The following is a 17,593-nucleotide window of genomic DNA, read 5'->3' as shown; positions in this document are numbered from 1 at the left end:
TTATGTAAATTTAATAAGAATGCATTCTAAAATATGCATATTTCTAGAAACTAAATTTAAGGTAATAAAATAAAGATTGTGTAATCTGTGATTAGTTGTTGCTATAATTCAGAATTAAATATACTTTAGGCTCTGCAATGAAACATCGTACATTCATTGGATAACCTGAGTGATACCTTAGCTAAAGTTATAACTTTCAATACATATACTAAGATAAAATTTGCAATAGAAACTGCAGTAACTCTTCAGTTCTAAGGCAAGATTTGGCTGAAATAAAACATATAAAGTATTTGGAATGTAGCCAATCTCAATATGTTGGCTGGTTTTTATTACATGAACTGTTTGCATTTCTCATGTAAAGCTAGGGCTTTGCAAAGTCTGCCACGAATTAGATCATAAGCCGAGACAAAGAAAAAGAATGGACAAATGAGAGTGGCAATAGTTTGCTCTTATAAATAGCAAAAATTGAAATATATTACTAAAAAGAGATTTTACTTTAAGATCTTAAGACTATGTATACTATATTTATGAAGTATGGTCTTAGAAGACCGCTAATTGAACCGGAAGACACCACTCTGGTAGGAAACGTTGGCTGGACATTTTCAGCTGATTATCTATTGTTTAGCCTTTTCATAATAGATATTTGTTTTTGTTCCCTATATGCAATGTTAGAAACGTGTGTAAATCTGGAGAAAGGATGATCTTTAAACTTTAAAATGCCCTCTTTGCCCATTGATTACATTATATTTCTATGAAAAGTTTAAATTCCCTATTTAATTGGGAACCTATGCTTTCATAACATGTAGAGGTTACCTCACAGGTCACTTTTTGAAAAAAATATACAAAAATATCTCTATGGCATGCTATTTTAAGGTTACACCACAGTTCCAGATTTCACCAGCAAGTGGAATTATATGTACAGTCTGTAATTATCAGATATTCTTGTAGAAAAGCCTGTGTAGAGAGACCCCATTGTGCCAATCAACTAAGGAGTCCCTAGCACACAGGAAATTTGAGTTCTTTAAAGTAAACCAATCACAATTAAGACTCTAAACTAACAATATACATTCAAAGCAACCTATAAGAAGCTGTGGGTAGTTTCTGGCAATTCGACTTCACTCTTTCCTTGAGCTTCCAACTGGCTGGGGTTTCAATGCCAGCCTTTGTAAATTCTGAGGACTCAACAACACTGCATCCCACACTTCAGGTGTCTTCAAATAGGTCACTAAAGTAACCTTCAGGGTAGAGAGAGGGTGTCAAAACTGTGACTTTCAGGAAAGTCAATACTTACATAGTGCATTAGCTTTGGGGTTGATTAACTAAAACTAGAGAAACTAATCAGCTTACACTTTTTTTTATGAATGCTTAATTGAACAAACTGACGTTAGAAGCTGATTGGCTACCAAGAACAGCTGCACCAGTTTTTGCACTCTCCAATTTTAGTAAAACAACCCCTTTGTGTCTGGAGAGCTCTCAGGGCATGCACAAGTCAAATTTTAGGTACCTGTGGTATATGGTCTCACAAGTTCCCTTTAAAGCCCCGTACACACGATGAGAATATCGGACAAATGATCGTCTGTTTTTTTCTGCATGCTAGTCTTATATTAAGAGTGAAGAGGTTAATAAAGTTACGAAAATTTTTGTACAACAGAAAAAAATTAGGAAATGATGTAATGTATTTGTATTGTATTTCTGGACAAAAACTGTGCTGATTAAATGAAAATTGTACGATCTGGTATCGTACGAAAAAATAATTTCATGCTTTCCTTTCAAATAATTTCAGACAAAAGTTGTGTACAAACAATCAGATTATCATACGATCTATTCTAAAGTGGTATTTTTCGTATGATTTTCTGATTGTGTGTATTAGTCTTAAAACAACAGCCAACCCCTAATGTTATAGATCAAAGTGATGTCCTGAGTCACCACCATACTTTTATATGAGAACTGCAGTGTCAAGATCTTCGTGTCACAGTCTCTGTTTTATAGCCATCCTTGGAATGTTATGTGTACCTGCTCACTTTAATCTTTAGTCTTTTCTCTTACCCTACTGCATTTTCCTATCATAAAAAAAGAAGTCCAGTCCCTTCAGTATGGTCACAGCAGACATTCAGGCCTGGGAATTCATGGCCAGAGGTACCATCAGGTGGTTTAACTGTGCAGTATATGCCAAAAAATGAAATATCAGATGGGTAGATAATTTATTGGGTGTTAATTAAATTCTCGTCTAGCAGTGTTCAAATATTTTTCATATGCTTTTCACAGAAAACCCCATGCTTGAATAGTTTTATATATCCTCAGTAAAAACTAATGCATTTGGTGACTTTAAAGGAAATGAGTAGTGGCTTTGTACAGTTGTGACCAAAATTATTCAACCCCCAATGCTGTAAAGGGGTTTAGGGACTATAGTGTACATTTGGAATTGTATTCAGAATCAAATCCTACAAGGACGTTGTAACTACCCAAATGCAACTAAAATGACATCAATTGTTTATGTAATACAGTAGTAAATGGTTCTTATGTGGTTTCTTCATTGCCACAATTATTCAACCCCTTAAAGACTACCACTCTGAAGAACAGAGGTTCATACAGGTGCTTTCCATCAGGTATTGAAAACACCTGTGGATGTCACCGAGCAGCAATCAAGCATAATAAGCACCAATTAGGCAGCTTTAAAATGACTGTGATACTCAGCTCCTTCTAGACATTTACTGGTGTGGTTACAAACATGGTGAAGGCAAGAGAATGGTCCAGGAAGACAAGAGAAGAGGTGATTTCTCTTCACAGGAAGGGCAATGGCTATAAGAAGATTGCAAAGATGTTAAACATACCAAGAGACACCTTAGGAAGCATCATTCGCAAATTCAAGGCAAAGGGCACTGTTGAAACGCTACCTGGTCGTGGCAGAAAGAAGATGCTGACTTCGACTGCTGTGCGCTACCTGAAGCGTAGAGTGGAGAGAAGTCCCCGTGTGACTGCTGAGGAACTGAGAAAAGATTTGTCAGATGTGGGTACAGAAGTTTCAGCCCAGACAATAAGACGCACACTCCGTGCCAGAACTCCCAGGCGTACCCCCTTGCTGTCTCCAAAGAATAAGAAGAGTCGACTGCAGTATGCCAAAAGCCATGTGGACAAACCACAAAAGTTGTGGGATAGTGTTCTGTGGACTGATGAAACAAAATTAGAACTGTTTGGGCCCATGGATCAACGCTATGTTTGGAGGAGGAAGAACAAGGCCTATGATGAAAAGAACACCTTGCCTACTGTGAAGCATGGTGGAGGGTCAATCATGCTTTGGGGCTGTTTTGCTTCTGCAGGTACAGGGAAGCTTCAGCGTGTGCAAGGTACCATGAATTCTCTTCAGTACCAGGAGATATTGGATGGAAACGTGATGCAGTCCGTCACACACCTGAGGCTTGGGAGACGTTGGACCTTTCAACAGGACAATGATCCCAAGCATACCTCCAAGTCCACTAGAGCATGGTTGCAGAGGAAAGGCTGGAACATTTTGGAGTGGCCATCGCAGTCACCAGACTTAAATCCGATTGAGAACCTCTGGTGGGACTTAAAGAAAGCAGTTGCAGTGCGCAAGCCTAAGAATGTGACTGAACTGGAGGCCTTTGCCCATGAAGAATGGGCGAAGATACCCGTAGATCGCTGCAAGACACTTGTGTCAAGCTATGCTTCACGTTTAAAAGCTGTTATAACTGTAAAAGGATGCTGTACTAAGTACTAAGATTGAATGTCACTTGGGGGTTGAATAAAACTGATAATGCTGTGAGCACAGAAAAGACATTTGTGGTTATTTCATTATAACTGTTATGTTATATTTGTCTGACCTACAAGTGCCTCTTTAATGTAAATGTAAGCAAGATGACTGAATGATCAAAAGCAATGTCAAACTGGCCAAAACACTCAATTTCAGTGGGGGTTGAATAATTTTGGTCACAACTGTACATCATTTATTTTTTTATGGTTGTAGCTTAAAAAATATGGTTTAAAAAATATTTTTTTCCCCCGAGTCAGGTAAATATAAAAAATATATTACATTAAGATTTTCTTTTCTAATCTTCTAACCAGCAAGTGGCGCTTTAGGCTACTTTTCACATTTTAAAGCTAAGGTCTATTTAAAATTGAAGACACTGCCTTTGCCCTCCAACCAGTCCCTAATGACTATATATGAATATATACCTTTTTTTCAAGGGGTCTTTTAGCTGGTCCGATGACATCATGGGTCTTTCCTTTTCTCCCATGGCAGTGGTGGGGGGGTCCTTACTATCCCACTTTGGGGTGCTCGGGTAATGATGTTTAAGTGCTGTTTCAGTTAAAGAATATGTAAACCCAACATTTCATATTCCCGATATGTGCCTGCTGTACCATGTACTTGTATGAAAAAGTGTCCCTCTGCTTTCTTATTAAAAACTGACAACACTAGGCAGGAGGGTACAGCGTAGTCAGTTCTCTAGCTATGCTGGGATCTCAGCCTGCTTTCCTCCAATAATCAGATTTCTGCTGACACACCCCCGCCCCACACAGCCTTTCATTGGAAAGTTCAGTGTGCTGCTGGTTTTCGTCCTTCAGCTCTTATGCAGTTGAGAATAGAGGATATGTGATCACTTATGAAAAAAAAGGGGGAATTGAGGTATTTCTAATGTTTTTTATACCTATACACTAATGTTTTACCTTTCTTTTCTGTTTTAAACTGAATGGGTTGTTTTACAAAGTGAGGGCTTACAATCACTTTAAGTAATACAATAAGCCTAAGCTGCATAATAAAACCACCTCAGGGGGTGGGTCCGTGACGGGCTGGGCTAAAAAAAAGAAGGTTCAATAGAAATTTGGGGATATCTAATGATAAAAAGGAATTATTGAAGAGGACAACTCCTGATTAAAGTTGAGAATGGTAGCAAAAGCTGCTCTTTAACTTTTACCATTACTTTTCTATCAATGTTTTCTTTTGCATCTCAGTGATCTAATGATATCCTAGTTTGATATCTTAGACACATTTTCCCTAAACGCAGAGCTGTGATGTGCTGTATTTAGAAAAACAATGATTATATATATATATATACTGTATGATGGTGGTATTAAAAAGTTTTGAGACTAGTTTTGTAAAATGCCAACAGCACAAGGCTGCATGCACAGTCTCCGGGAGCAATGACCTACATAATTCAGTGTGCCAAAAGACATTGTCCTGTGTACATCAGGAGCTGTGCAATTGGTGCTATTCTGACCATATGCATTACATTGTCTGCTATTTCATCATGGACAGCAAGTTAGAACAGAAGTTCAAAGTAACAATATGAGAAATAACAGACCTCAAGAAAAGGGAATTCCTCGGGGAACCCCGGATCACCAGAACTAATGTCCGCATTGGAAGATTTCCCCTCTATTACTTTTCTGGGGACAGCCCAAAATTTGGCATTTCTTTTACTTTCACTTTCATGATAACAGGACAAATAGATAAATAACAGGGGCATAGACAGCAATAAAAACCTTACAAGCCTTCTAATCCCTCAGCAATCTATCCAAAACCAAAAAATGTTTTGCCTTTAGTTACACTTTAAGCTTTAAAGCCAGATCTATAGTCTGTTCACTTCTGGATATGTCCACCAAATATGGGTCATAGTACCTTTAAGGCAGCATCTGCGAATGCAGGGCAAATTTCATGCCACCTGTACTAGAGTGAAATACCACCTACATAAAACTTTTTAGGAATGTTCTAGGATCAGGACATTCTTGGAACTTTTAGAGACTGCTTGCCATATTATTTGCCAATCCTTAGGGTCTAGCAGTTGATTCAGTTCTTTCTCCCACGGCGGGTATGACGTTGCTGAAGGTGGAAGAGGACAGGCCATCTCTCAACACTTTCAGGAAGTTTGAAATTTGAATATCACATTGCCAGAGAATTCTGGGCAAGCATCACAGTGTAGTACTGTAGCCTGTTTAGTACCTTAAGCATACTGACAGGTTTACTTTAAATTGGTCTATTTTTATTAGACATACTACTTACACATTCTGCTATATAAAGTATACGGAAATCTTTCCTTCTGCCTGTTACTGCAGCTTTTGTGATTTTTTGAGGTCTGTCATTTCTCATATTGTCACTTTGAACTTTTATTCCAAATACTCCAGTTTGAATTCAGACTGGCTGAAGCCCATAAGACGTCCACACTGAAAGCTGTATTTATTTTACTTTGTGCAACTGGTTTAATGCTGTTCAGGTACAGCTTTTGAGTCTTACGCCTCAAGAGGTGTTAAATACATCTTAAATAGTTAAAACAAATGTTTGAAATCACAGGGTAGAATATACAGCCTGGTTGCTATTAATAGTTTCATTCTGCAACATTCTGCTTATTGGGATCTACAGTCATTTAAATCTTTCTCACCTCCTTCTTAACTGAGCAATTCAAACATCAGTCCACCCAAAACGAGTATTTTAGTTCTGTTGGCTGCAGGCCAGTTCAACCTAATCAGATCTAATGTCTCTGATAACGATATACAAAGCAATTTGCTATCAATTTCAGCCATTTTCAACCAGCTCATAAACAGAGGAACTCAATGGGTGAAGGCCACCCTCTGCCTACAATGTGTATCTAAATTTTTGATAGTGGGAGTCTTATAGCCATTTTATTTTTGTTGGGGTTTTTTAATAGAAGGTTGAAAGTGGTTGAATCGACACAGAACTGCTATGTTCATGGTCAGCATTATTGATTTAAGTCGTGGGATTATCTAAACATGCTGTTACATTTTTTATTGATTATCATGGAGAATTCACATTATGGGGGGGGGGGGGGTGTAGACACCCTGGAACACTTCTTTTTGAAATGAAACTCCAAGCTAGAAACAATGGACTGAGTTTCCGAACAACTATCTCTGTTTGAGCAAATTCAACTCTGTAATAATAAAATTATTAAAGAATTTCTTATGCACGCAGCTACTATAATAAAGGTAGTGCATTATGAGCTCCTCCAGATTGGAGGATTCACAAACACAGTCACGGATTCACAATCAGTCACGGATTCAAGATTATTAGGACACAGAGTCACTTTATATATATTTTTTTTGATTAATGGGACTATGCTTTTGCATTAATCTATTTATTTTATATGAGTATTTATTCACGGCATTTTTTTAAATTTTTATATTTTTTTCACTAAATTATGATTCACAATTAATTATAATTTCTCACACAATCACGGATATGGATTAATAATATGCTTTATATATTAAGTTATTATTATATATGAATTTATGAAAATTATGAATTTATGTTTATGCAACTTTTTTATATTTGATTATTAAGAAATATATTATTATTTATTTTGGCATTGCAAGTATTTAAATAGATATTAATTAATAAGGAGCGCAACACAAGATGGTGAACTACTCCAGATTAATCCCTTCATGTCTAGGCATGTGCTGAATAAACTTTGCTACATCCATAGTGTAGCAAGTGATGTCCCTTTTTTTCTATAGGATTGAAAATCTGGAGTTCAGTTTGGGTATTAGGTAGAGGTAGGGTATACTTCTAGAGTAACTGTTTGCTGGGAGTCTCAGTTTGGTAGCAACAATGCAGGGCCCTCAAATCCCTCTTGTATTGAACTGTACTGTTGCTGTATTGTCTCCCGTTATATTGTAAAGCGCTGAGCAAACTGTTGGTGCTATATAAATCCTGTATAATAATAATAATAATATTGGGTAGGAACAACTCCAAAAGTACTCTGGCCAGAGCAAACAAAAGCCATAAATTCTTTCACTGAGCATATGTGAGGATAATGAGATAAGATTCTTGGTACTAGTGTGTCTGTGGCACCATCACCTATTCTTTGGACGAACAGGAGATAAATGTTTAGGACAGCACGTTGGCTAAGTGGTTAGCACTTCTGCCTAGCATCATTGGGGTTGTCGGTTTGAATCCCAACCACAACACCACCTGCTTGGAGTTTGCATGTTCTCACTGTGCCTGTGTGGGTTTCCTCCCACACTCCAAAGACATGGTGGTAGGTTAATTGGCTTCTATCTAAATTGGCCCTAGTATATGTATGAATGTGAGTTAGGGAAATTAGATTGTAAGCTCCGTGAGGGCAGGGACTGATGAGAATGTACAATATATGGAAATTGATGGTGCTATATAAGTACCTGCAATAAATAAAGACAAAAATAAGGACTGATGCTAGCAAAAGCATGCACACAAATGTTACACCATGTACTAATCTTTAAAACCCTAAACAACCTGTATATCTTATGTAAATTGGTCCAATAACGAGTTAGTTACTCTACTGCAGGCAAAAAACAATTTAAAACATCTCTCAGCATTATGTACTCAAACATTACCTGAAGCATCCAAAATGTGTCCATCACTGAGAATACTGACCACCAGAAAGAAAACTTATCATTTTGTTGAAAAACTCATGAGCTCTGTAGTTATCTATCTCATATAAGAATAACAGCCTAGTAAAAGTGGAGGTGTCTCCCGAAGGAACTTTTTTTTAAAACTGTTCTGGAAAAATAAAAGCCAAAATATAGTGGCAGGCTTCAGTGACTGGGGTGCAGCAGGGGAAATGGACATAAGTGTCCACTTTTCTAAAACAGACAAAGCATTCATAAGTGACAGACAGAAACCTTATGTCATGTTGCTGCACTTGAAGCATTCCAGTCCTGAGTCTCTTTTGGGACATAGCTCAACATAAACAAGGATTGCTTTCCAGCATTGTTGAAACCTAGTGTTCAGTGACAGGAAAAGGACAGGCATCCCTACAGTGAAGATTTCTCCAGGATGCAGCTTCCTGCACACGTGGGACATACTTCTTTACAAGTAAAGGATGTGACTAAAACTGTCAGCTGCTCTTTTAAGCTAAACGTTTACTTTTACCTTCAAATCTCTACTTCTTTTTTATAGATTTTTTAATAATATTACAATAAAATAATATATTTTTGAAGGAAATATTGAAGAAAGAAAGAAAGAAAGAGAGAAAGAGAGAAAGAAAGAAAGAAAGAAAGAGAGAAAGAAAGAAAGAAAGAAAGAAAGAAAGAAAGAAAGAAAGAAAGAAAGAAAGAAAGAAAGAAAGAAAGAAAAAAAAAACAATTATATATATACAGTGTATCTATGTGTGCGTGTGTGTGTACTTTATATAGTCAGTGCGGCATCCATATTGCTGGAGAATTGCAGCCAGCCAGAAAAGAGCTTCCCAAAACAATTCTGCAATAACTTCAGCATGACTTAACTGCATTGAGAATTGGTAATGACATTTTATTTTTCCAGCACTGATACACCCTAACTGAATTACACTGTCATTACTTGGCACTCGGTCTCCCTCACTCGGGTTCTAGGGAAGTCCAAGAGCCTGTTTATGGTCTGGTCATCTGGCTTCCCCCTACACCTTGCCAAGAAGGGGCTGTGTAATGGTTTTAAGCAACACACACGAGTCTAATCACATCTACTGTATTTTTTACACATGAGATCTGTGACTTTTATTTTTATCAATTCTGTTCTGTTCTGTTTGCAGAATATCAGCCTGCATGGAGGAATGACAGGACCCGTGTCGCACCAGCTATCAAATTCAAGAATGCCAAATCATGACACCAGCGTTGTAATTCAACAAGCAATGCCATCTCCACAGTCCAGCTCTGTCATCACTCAAGCACCTTCTACAAATCGTCAGATTGGGTAGGATAACTATTCTTTTTCTCTCTGATGTTTATTCTCAGTATTGATTAATCCCAATTTAAGAGATTGATATTTGGTTACTGGCTTGTTATTTCTGAAATATGATATCAAACTGAGCATGTTTTTATTGCTGTTTTAATAGTCTTACTTACTCTATGACAAGCTGTTAGGACTTTTCTTTTGTTTCTCTTGGTAAAGGTTTATAATATACAGTACATGTGAATATTCAAATGTTCACAATTAAACCATCACCAAAGATTTCTCTTTTGTATGTGATGGAATAAGATAATGTGTTTAAAGTCAGGAAAAAAAAAAATTTTTTAGAGAAAAGGGAAATTGGAATTCCCCTTCATATTAGTGTCATCCTATAATGTGTGTTTTTATTTATTCTCTATGTTTTTGTGTTTTTGGCCCACTGGCCTCTGGAAGAAGCATAAAGTAAGGAATATGAGGAATGTCACTCTTTAAGTAGATGAGTCTTCTACTCCTATCAGCATTATCATTGTGTGTGAGGGATGCTACTGCTGTGTATAAATGTTTTTCCATTTTTACACAAAGCATAGCCCCTTTATCCTGATCTAAGTAGCAACTCAGATGGTCTGCTCTCTTGTAAGCAGCAACTGAGCATTGGCCAAGATGTTGTTTTTACCAATGTTTAGACTTAAGTTCTTCCTTTCCAGGCTGCCATTCCAGGCTCTAACTATGTCAATCCTTGACCCAAGGTGTGCACAGTTTTGCATTCGTAAAGAGTAACTCCACTTTTGTTGAAAAAAAAATATTCCCCTCTGGGTGATCTATGTGCATTTCAGGGATTTTAACAAACTTGGTAGCAGATTCCTACCTTTTGTTCTGTTTGTTTGTCTGTGTTCATGTACAAAGAGAATCTGTATGAGAGTGATTTTGTAATTATCAATCAGCTGCTGAACATGTAGGGCTCTAATGTGGAAAGTGGCAAAATCTGCATCTCTTTAGATTTCCCTTCCCTTTGGGAGTATCTCACCAAAGTGACATTTTTGTTGCAGGGATGCCTAAAATCTGACTTGTATCTTGGTGCAGACTTCTGGGAAAATCAGTAAGCTAATCACATAAGCAGGAAATTACATTTCTGGGGGGAGTTCTGTAGACCATTTATGTACAGAAGGCCTCCAGGTAGCCATATTGTATTGCATTTTACAGAAAATTACAGCATTAAAGATTGAAAAGGAAAGGTAATTTTTAATAACATTCAGTTACAATATCACTTATAGTAGCAATTGTATACACTGTATATTTTTTTTCTTTTATTTACTGTTTTTTTCCCCATGAAAGTGGAGTTACCCTTTAAGTGTTTACAATTTCAACTCAGCGTCTTTAAATGATTATGCTTATTAGTTCTTGCTAGATGGGGGATATTCAAAAAGGATCCAGTTCTAATGCAGTCACTCAATTGCTGCCTCTGTTAAATAGACTGGTCACTTGGTTGAGAAGCTTGATTACTGGGGGCCTGACAACCCACTTTCTTCATGACTGAAAGCTAAACATTTGTGAGATTTGTCTAGAAGTTTAACAACTGGTTTCTTTTGGATGGAATAGTTTCATGTGTGTGTACACCAGTGCCGGGACAAGGGATGGGCAGGAGAGGCAACTGCCCTGAATGCAGTGGTTTACTGTATGGATGGGGGCACCAGTGAGCTCATTCTGATACAAGGTATTTTGGCAAGTGGATGACTGCTGGAGGTGGCATCCCCTAGGCTCACACATAATGAAGAAGGAAGGGGGGTGGGAGAGGGGGTGGAATGCAGTTTGACTTCTTTGCCCTGTCTGCTGGATGACCTTGTCCTGCCACTGATGTAAACCTATGTAAGCTATGCTCAGATATAAGAAAAGTGTCATTCAATGTAGACATTCTATGAAAATATCCTTTTTTGGAAACTGCTTGCCCTCTGTAGGTGAAGATGCTAAGTATGCTTGAGTTTGACCTGTGATTTACAAGTGAATGTTGTGGAAACTTCAGCACTTAATCATAAATCGCTGTATCCCTTCTGTAAAAATACATCACAGGAAAACAAATTTCAGATACTATCAGCTGAAGGACTGTCAGATGTAATATTTATCCTTGCTCTCATCTCTAATCACATGACACCTTATTTTTGTATATGCTTTCCATGCTGGAATGGAGGTATTCAAAACTGAAGAGAAGGCATTGATGGGTATCAAAGTGCTTTTTGATAGCATCAGCATACATGATGTCAACATTTCCTTTATTTTCCCCTGACTCTGTCGGAGCTGTTACAAACAGGATTATGAATTTGAGAGACTTATGAGTTTTCCTATTTGCCATAGGAGGATAAGCAAAAATAAAAAATGTGAGCCTTTTGAAAATGTATGCCTCGAAACAGTTGTAACATGAGCATGAAAGGCAAAGAACTTGGATGGACTTGCTTTCATTTCCATTCCCTCCCAAAACACATTAAAACCAAAACATTTGGGAATAAGTAGTATACTAATTTCAAATGTGAATTTCTTAGTAGTCTCCTGGGAATGAATCTTTTAACATACATTTCATATTAAGGATTGCACATTACACTTTGTATAGCGCCATATTGTAGTAATATTCTGATTTTATCACGGCCTCAAATATTTAAGTGTCAAAGTATGGCCAAGCCACCTGCAAATGTTTGAGATGGCTGTTTTCCAATCCAAACAGCCAGCAGTAATGAAAAGTCTTCTTTCAGGCTATGCAGCGCGCTCTGCTCCAGCAGGAGACTGGGATCCACCTGTGCCCACGCAGAGCTCCATTCGTTGGGGAGTGGTGAAGTGTTCACAGATGGGGCTCTCCTGGGGATACTGTCGTCTTTCTCCTCCGCCTTCCTTTTAACTTGCTCCCCGTTTGTGTTCATGTCTGCACATACAGCCTTCAACCATCATCCCATTCATGGTCTGCCTAGGTAACCATTCACAGTATTAAACTCTAAATCCAAGGATCCTGGAAAATACCATAATATTAAGGGAAATTATGGAGAGGGATTAGCTGCAAGCAACGCCTCTCTCAAATAAAACCTCTGGGCATTATAAAGCTGCGTATAGAGAGTAGGAGTAAAACTGCAGCCTGAAAGCAATGAAAAATCATGGTGAAGTTTAATAAGGTGTTTTCTTGTCAAAATGTGAAAAGCCTAGGAATAAATCAAATACAAAACAAATGGCAGCTTAATCACACCTTAATAAAATATACTTGGACAATTGGCACAATGTGTGTGGAGACTGAGTAGAATACTTTCTGTTGCCATTTTCTCAAAGTGATTGAATTGTATACCTTTTTTATATGAATATTGCGCATCTTTAACCATTCAGTCCACCCAGAACTGCTTTTTTGGTTATCTATCAAAACGGAATTGTGCAGTGGGGCCCCCTGATAGATTTCATGTCACCTGATCTTCCTACTAGACTTCATACATCTACCTGCTCACTAGTCTCACTTTTGTTGCTGCATTCTTCAAAATGTTCAAATATCCTCCTTCTATTATAACAGAATATATTTTTTTTTAATTAAATATAATGCTCACATGACCTTCCTTATCCTTTTCACCCTCCAGCAAACCATGGCTGTTGAGAAGAGAATATTGGTGAGGGTGATGTCACAGTGATGTGTCCTGCTTGGAACTTGCAGGGGTGGGATGGACAGTGCCTATGTGTGATGCCAGGGTGGTCTATGCTTGACAGCCCTGGCATCATTCTCACGCAGGCAGCAGCTCTGTAATGACCCCCTCCACAGGGCAGAGATTTATAGGGGGCGCATCTGTAATGACAAGATCGCTGATGTGAGGGCTGGGGAGTCATGTAGCCAAAAAGAAGCATGAGGGTCAGGGCTGGATCTAGGGGGGTGCTGGGGTGGGCTGTGCCCCCCAAGATTTCAGTCATCCCCCCAGTACTAGTGACATTGGTATTAGGAAGTGACGGAGATGGAGTGCAGTATGCAGCTTTGACATGGCTGCACAATGCTTTTCCCCTATCTGCTGCACTGCATCATTCATTTACACGGTTCAGGGGGCAGAGCACACACATCATTCATTGCTATGGTGTTGGTGGCCAAGTGATGTTAATCCAAGAGGGGATTTAGGAGATAAAGGCATGCTCCTTGTTATGATGCAGTAGCTGCAATGAATATTTGAAGGGGGGAATAAAGACTTTGTTGTGAAGTGGGCTGGCACTGGTGTCAAGAGAAGTGGACTTTAAGGTAAAGAGGGGAACTCTGACATTATGATGGGGTTTTTGATGTGAAGGCAGGACTCTAATGTGAAGGGTGGCTCTAACGTAATGTGGGAGGACTCTGACGGAGATGATAAAATCAAAGTGTGTTGATAGTATGCCCTCCTGACTTTTTTACTGCACCCCCAGATCAGACAGACTAGACCTGGCCCTGGCGAGTGCCATGGAAACATGCCGCAATGAATAACATTTAAATTTGCAAGGGGCAGAAGAACCTTAACCAATTGTGGACATTGTGTGTGCTACATGTGCCTCGCCAAGAAATTAATTACACAGGGTATGTAGTATGCCCTGTCCTCCCCCACTGGCTCTTCCCTCTTGCATTTGATGGCTATACCAAGCTGTGAAAAATCTCTCATCTCTGGTTGTATTTACATAGCAGGAAGTGAGGAAAAATCTCTTAAACGGGACATAGATGGAACAAAAAACGATAGTTTTAACTGCAGCCTACTCCATCCACAGTGGGAAAACAGTGGTTTTGGCTTTAGATTAGCTGTCTCCTGTTTCCATATTTTATATACACAACAATATAAGACTGTAGGGCCATAACAAACTTTGAAAGAAATGTGAAGGTCGTTCACATTCACATCAATCTCTCTGGGCACAGCAAAGCCCTAAATGTAGGTATGTAAAGATTCTTCTGCTTTTTAAAAAATTGCTTCTGTGTGCCCTTAGAACTCCTGAACATTAGGTTGCTCTCAATATAAAATCTCAGATTTCCAGCCAAAGTTCACCTCTTCAAACTCTGACATACCCATCTGCATACCACAATTCAAAGCACAAACCAATGGTGTTGAATGCAGAGACAATATTTCTGACCAAATATACATTACTCTCAGTCAAGGTTATTTCATACTACTTAGCAATCTGTTGAACCAGTTTAGTATAGAACCCTACAAAGAGAGCTGTCAGAAATATCCTGTCTGTCAGATTAAGCAAGGATTTATAGGCTGTTTGAAGGAGGTGGGGTCGCAAAGGCCCAAGCTGGCCCGCTAGAAGCACACACTCTGGGCAAAGCAGTTTTATAATAAATGAGTAGAGTTTTGATCAGAAGTATGTATAGGCAACTTTAATTGCTATTAGGTAGTTTCCAAACATTCACAAGAAAGTATAGTGAGAGATCCCAATGAAAGTAAAATAGAAACTTATTTTTTGGCCCCAGTGGATTGCTCTACTTGAAGCTGCATAGCTCAAGCTATAGGGCAGAGTAGACTAAATGCTTTCTCAATATATGCTTACTTGTAACGACAATGTATAGGGCGCAATAAATACATCCCTTAACCAAAAAAACAGACAGATGTGAAATAAAATACCCTAAACAATAATTATGCTGAGATGAATCTTCTAAAGCCACATCTCAGAAAGAGGCATAAATCCCCTAATTATATTTTAAGCTTCTGCTGTCTAGTCTGTGCAGCCAATTTTCTGTCTACAAACTTGTATTAGTAAAGACATTTTACACTCACTTTTCTAGCTTGCAAGGTTTGCAGAGAACAAAAACAGATGTGACTATTCATTGATTTTATGAGATTTTTTTTTATTATTGGGATATTTTATTATTCAGCCATTTACATTGATAGAAATCTGTTTTATTTATTAACCTGTTTTTATTCTAAATTGAAGCATTTATTAAAAAAGAAAAATAAAACCACATACCAGCTGTTTTCTGCCTGTGGTCCCTCAGCTGCCAGTCTCAGCATGACTAGCCAGACTAGTCGTGCTCTGGAGGTCACTCTCAGAATCACAAAGGTACAAAGCTTATGCAGAGTTTGGCCGCACACTTCTGTGTTACCATGTAACATAAATCCTTTTAGGTCAGTAAGGCCCGTTCTCAGCAGAGAAATCGGTGGCAGTGCTTTTTGGGAATAATCTGCATTTGGGCACCTTGACCTGACGTTTTGCATTCAAACAAATTGACGTGATACCTTTAAAGTGGACCTGAGCTGAAAAAGTTAAGCTTTACCAAGTTTAACTAGTTGCCGAATGTTGCTCTCCTGCGCGCCCCCGGGGGCACGCACCCAGCGATCTCTGTGATCGCTGTGTCCTACGAACACAGCTGATCATGTGATGTGGTAAAAGGCCAATCACAGCGGCCTTTTACCACGTGATCAGCCGTGTCCAATGACATGTTGGTCACCGGGAAATGCAATTGCCAGTTCTTGGCTGCACTTTCCTCACACTCTCAGAGCGTCAGGAAAGTACTGCCGAGAACTGGCAGTTGTCAGAGCAGGGATTGGCACTGATCATCAGGGCACTGATGATAAGTGCCCTGATGACCGGTGCCCAGCAGTGCCATCCACCAGTTCCACCCACAAGTGCCCAGCAGTGCCGCCCACAAGAGCCCATCAGTGCCAACCACCTGTGCCCAGCAGTGCCACCCAACTGTGCCCATCAATGCCACCCACCTGTGCCCATCAGTGCCATCCACCTGTTCCCAGCAGTGCCACCCAGCAGTGTCACCCACCTGTGCCCAGCAGTGCCCACCAGTGTCGCCCATCAGTGCAGCCCAGCAGTGCCGCCAGTCAGTGTCACCCAGCAGTGTAGGCACTCAGTGCCGACTTTCAGTACTCATAATCAGTGCCAGCTCATCAGTGCTGCCTATCAGTGCCCATCATCAGTGCTGCCTATCAGTGCCGCCTATCAGTGCTGCCTATCAGTGCCCATAATGGGTGCCACCTCATTAGTGCTGCCTATCAGTGCCACCTCATTAGTGCTGCCTATCAGTGCCGCCTATCAGTGCCCATCAGTGCTTCCTATCAGTGCCCATCAGTGCCACCTATCAGTGCCCATCAGTGCCACCTATCAGTGCCCATCAGTGCTGTTTATCAGTGCAGCCTCATCAACACACATCAGTGAAGGAGAAAAATTACCTGTTTCCAAAATTTTATAATAGAAACAAAGAAACTTTTTTTTTCTTCAATTTTTTTGATCTTTTTTTTTTTGTTTATAGCGCAAAAAATAAAACACCCGACGGCAATTAAATACCACCAAAAGAAAACTCTATTTGTGAGAAAAAAATGATAAAAATTTCATATGGGTACAATGTTGCATGACCGCGCAATTGTCATTCAAAGTGTGACAGCACTGAAAGCTGAAAATTGGCCTGGTAAGGAAGGGGGTATAAGTGCCCAGTAGGCAAGTGGTTAAATATTTACCCTGAAAAATATATCCTTTTTTAATTCCTTCTCAAAAATAATACTGCACTTCCTGGTATGAAGGGTGTCCTAAGCACTTCTGTGTCTGCAGCCTCATAACCAGGGGCGAACTGACCATTTGGGAACTTGTGCACTGCCCGAGGGCCCGGGGTCAGTAGGGGGCCCCATGAGATGCCCCTAGTACCTTTCATAGGCTTTTTTGGGTGTTTGAGTGTGGGCAAGGACACAGGGGCCCCATGATCTCCTATTGCCCGGGGGCCCCATGAGTTGTCGTCCACCCCTGCTCATTACCATATTTCACAGTATGAAGTCTAAGGTATTGCTGCCTCTGACTGCTAGCCTCAGGAGATTTGGAGCACAATTTAGTTATGTCACTACCTTGCTGCTCTCACTGTTCTTGTTGGTGGAGGATCAAACATGAGGAAGAAAATCCTGCCTCTACCAAGATGACCGCCTCTGCACAGAAACACAGAACAAGGAATGGTAAGTCAGTAATTGGGGAAAGATCAGCTGCAGGGAGCCT

At 39.5% G+C, this 17,593-nt stretch overlaps 1 protein-coding gene across 3 annotated transcripts in view; it reads left to right on the top strand.

The window, feature by feature from the left end:
- CREB5 (cAMP responsive element binding protein 5) overlaps positions 1-17,593 on the top strand; it is a 567,180-nt gene that overhangs the window by 190,203 nt on the left and 359,384 nt on the right. For all 3 annotated transcript variants that reach the window (XM_089669884.1, XM_089669883.1, XM_089669886.1), the window contains exon 5: positions 9,510-9,670. In XM_089669884.1, coding sequence (XP_089526010.1) covers positions 9,510-9,670 — 161 coding nt within the window. The remainder of the gene's footprint in view (positions 1-9,509; positions 9,671-17,593) is intronic.

Source organism: Staurois parvus, unplaced genomic scaffold, assembly GCF_062004578.1.
Source record: "Staurois parvus isolate SC_StPar_1 unplaced genomic scaffold, SC_StPar_1.0 ptg000082l, whole genome shotgun sequence".
In the NCBI taxonomy this organism is placed as follows: Eukaryota; Metazoa; Chordata; class Amphibia; order Anura; family Ranidae; genus Staurois; species Staurois parvus.
The sequence above is the reverse complement of the archived record's forward strand: the minus strand, read 5'-3'. Positions and strand labels throughout refer to the sequence as shown.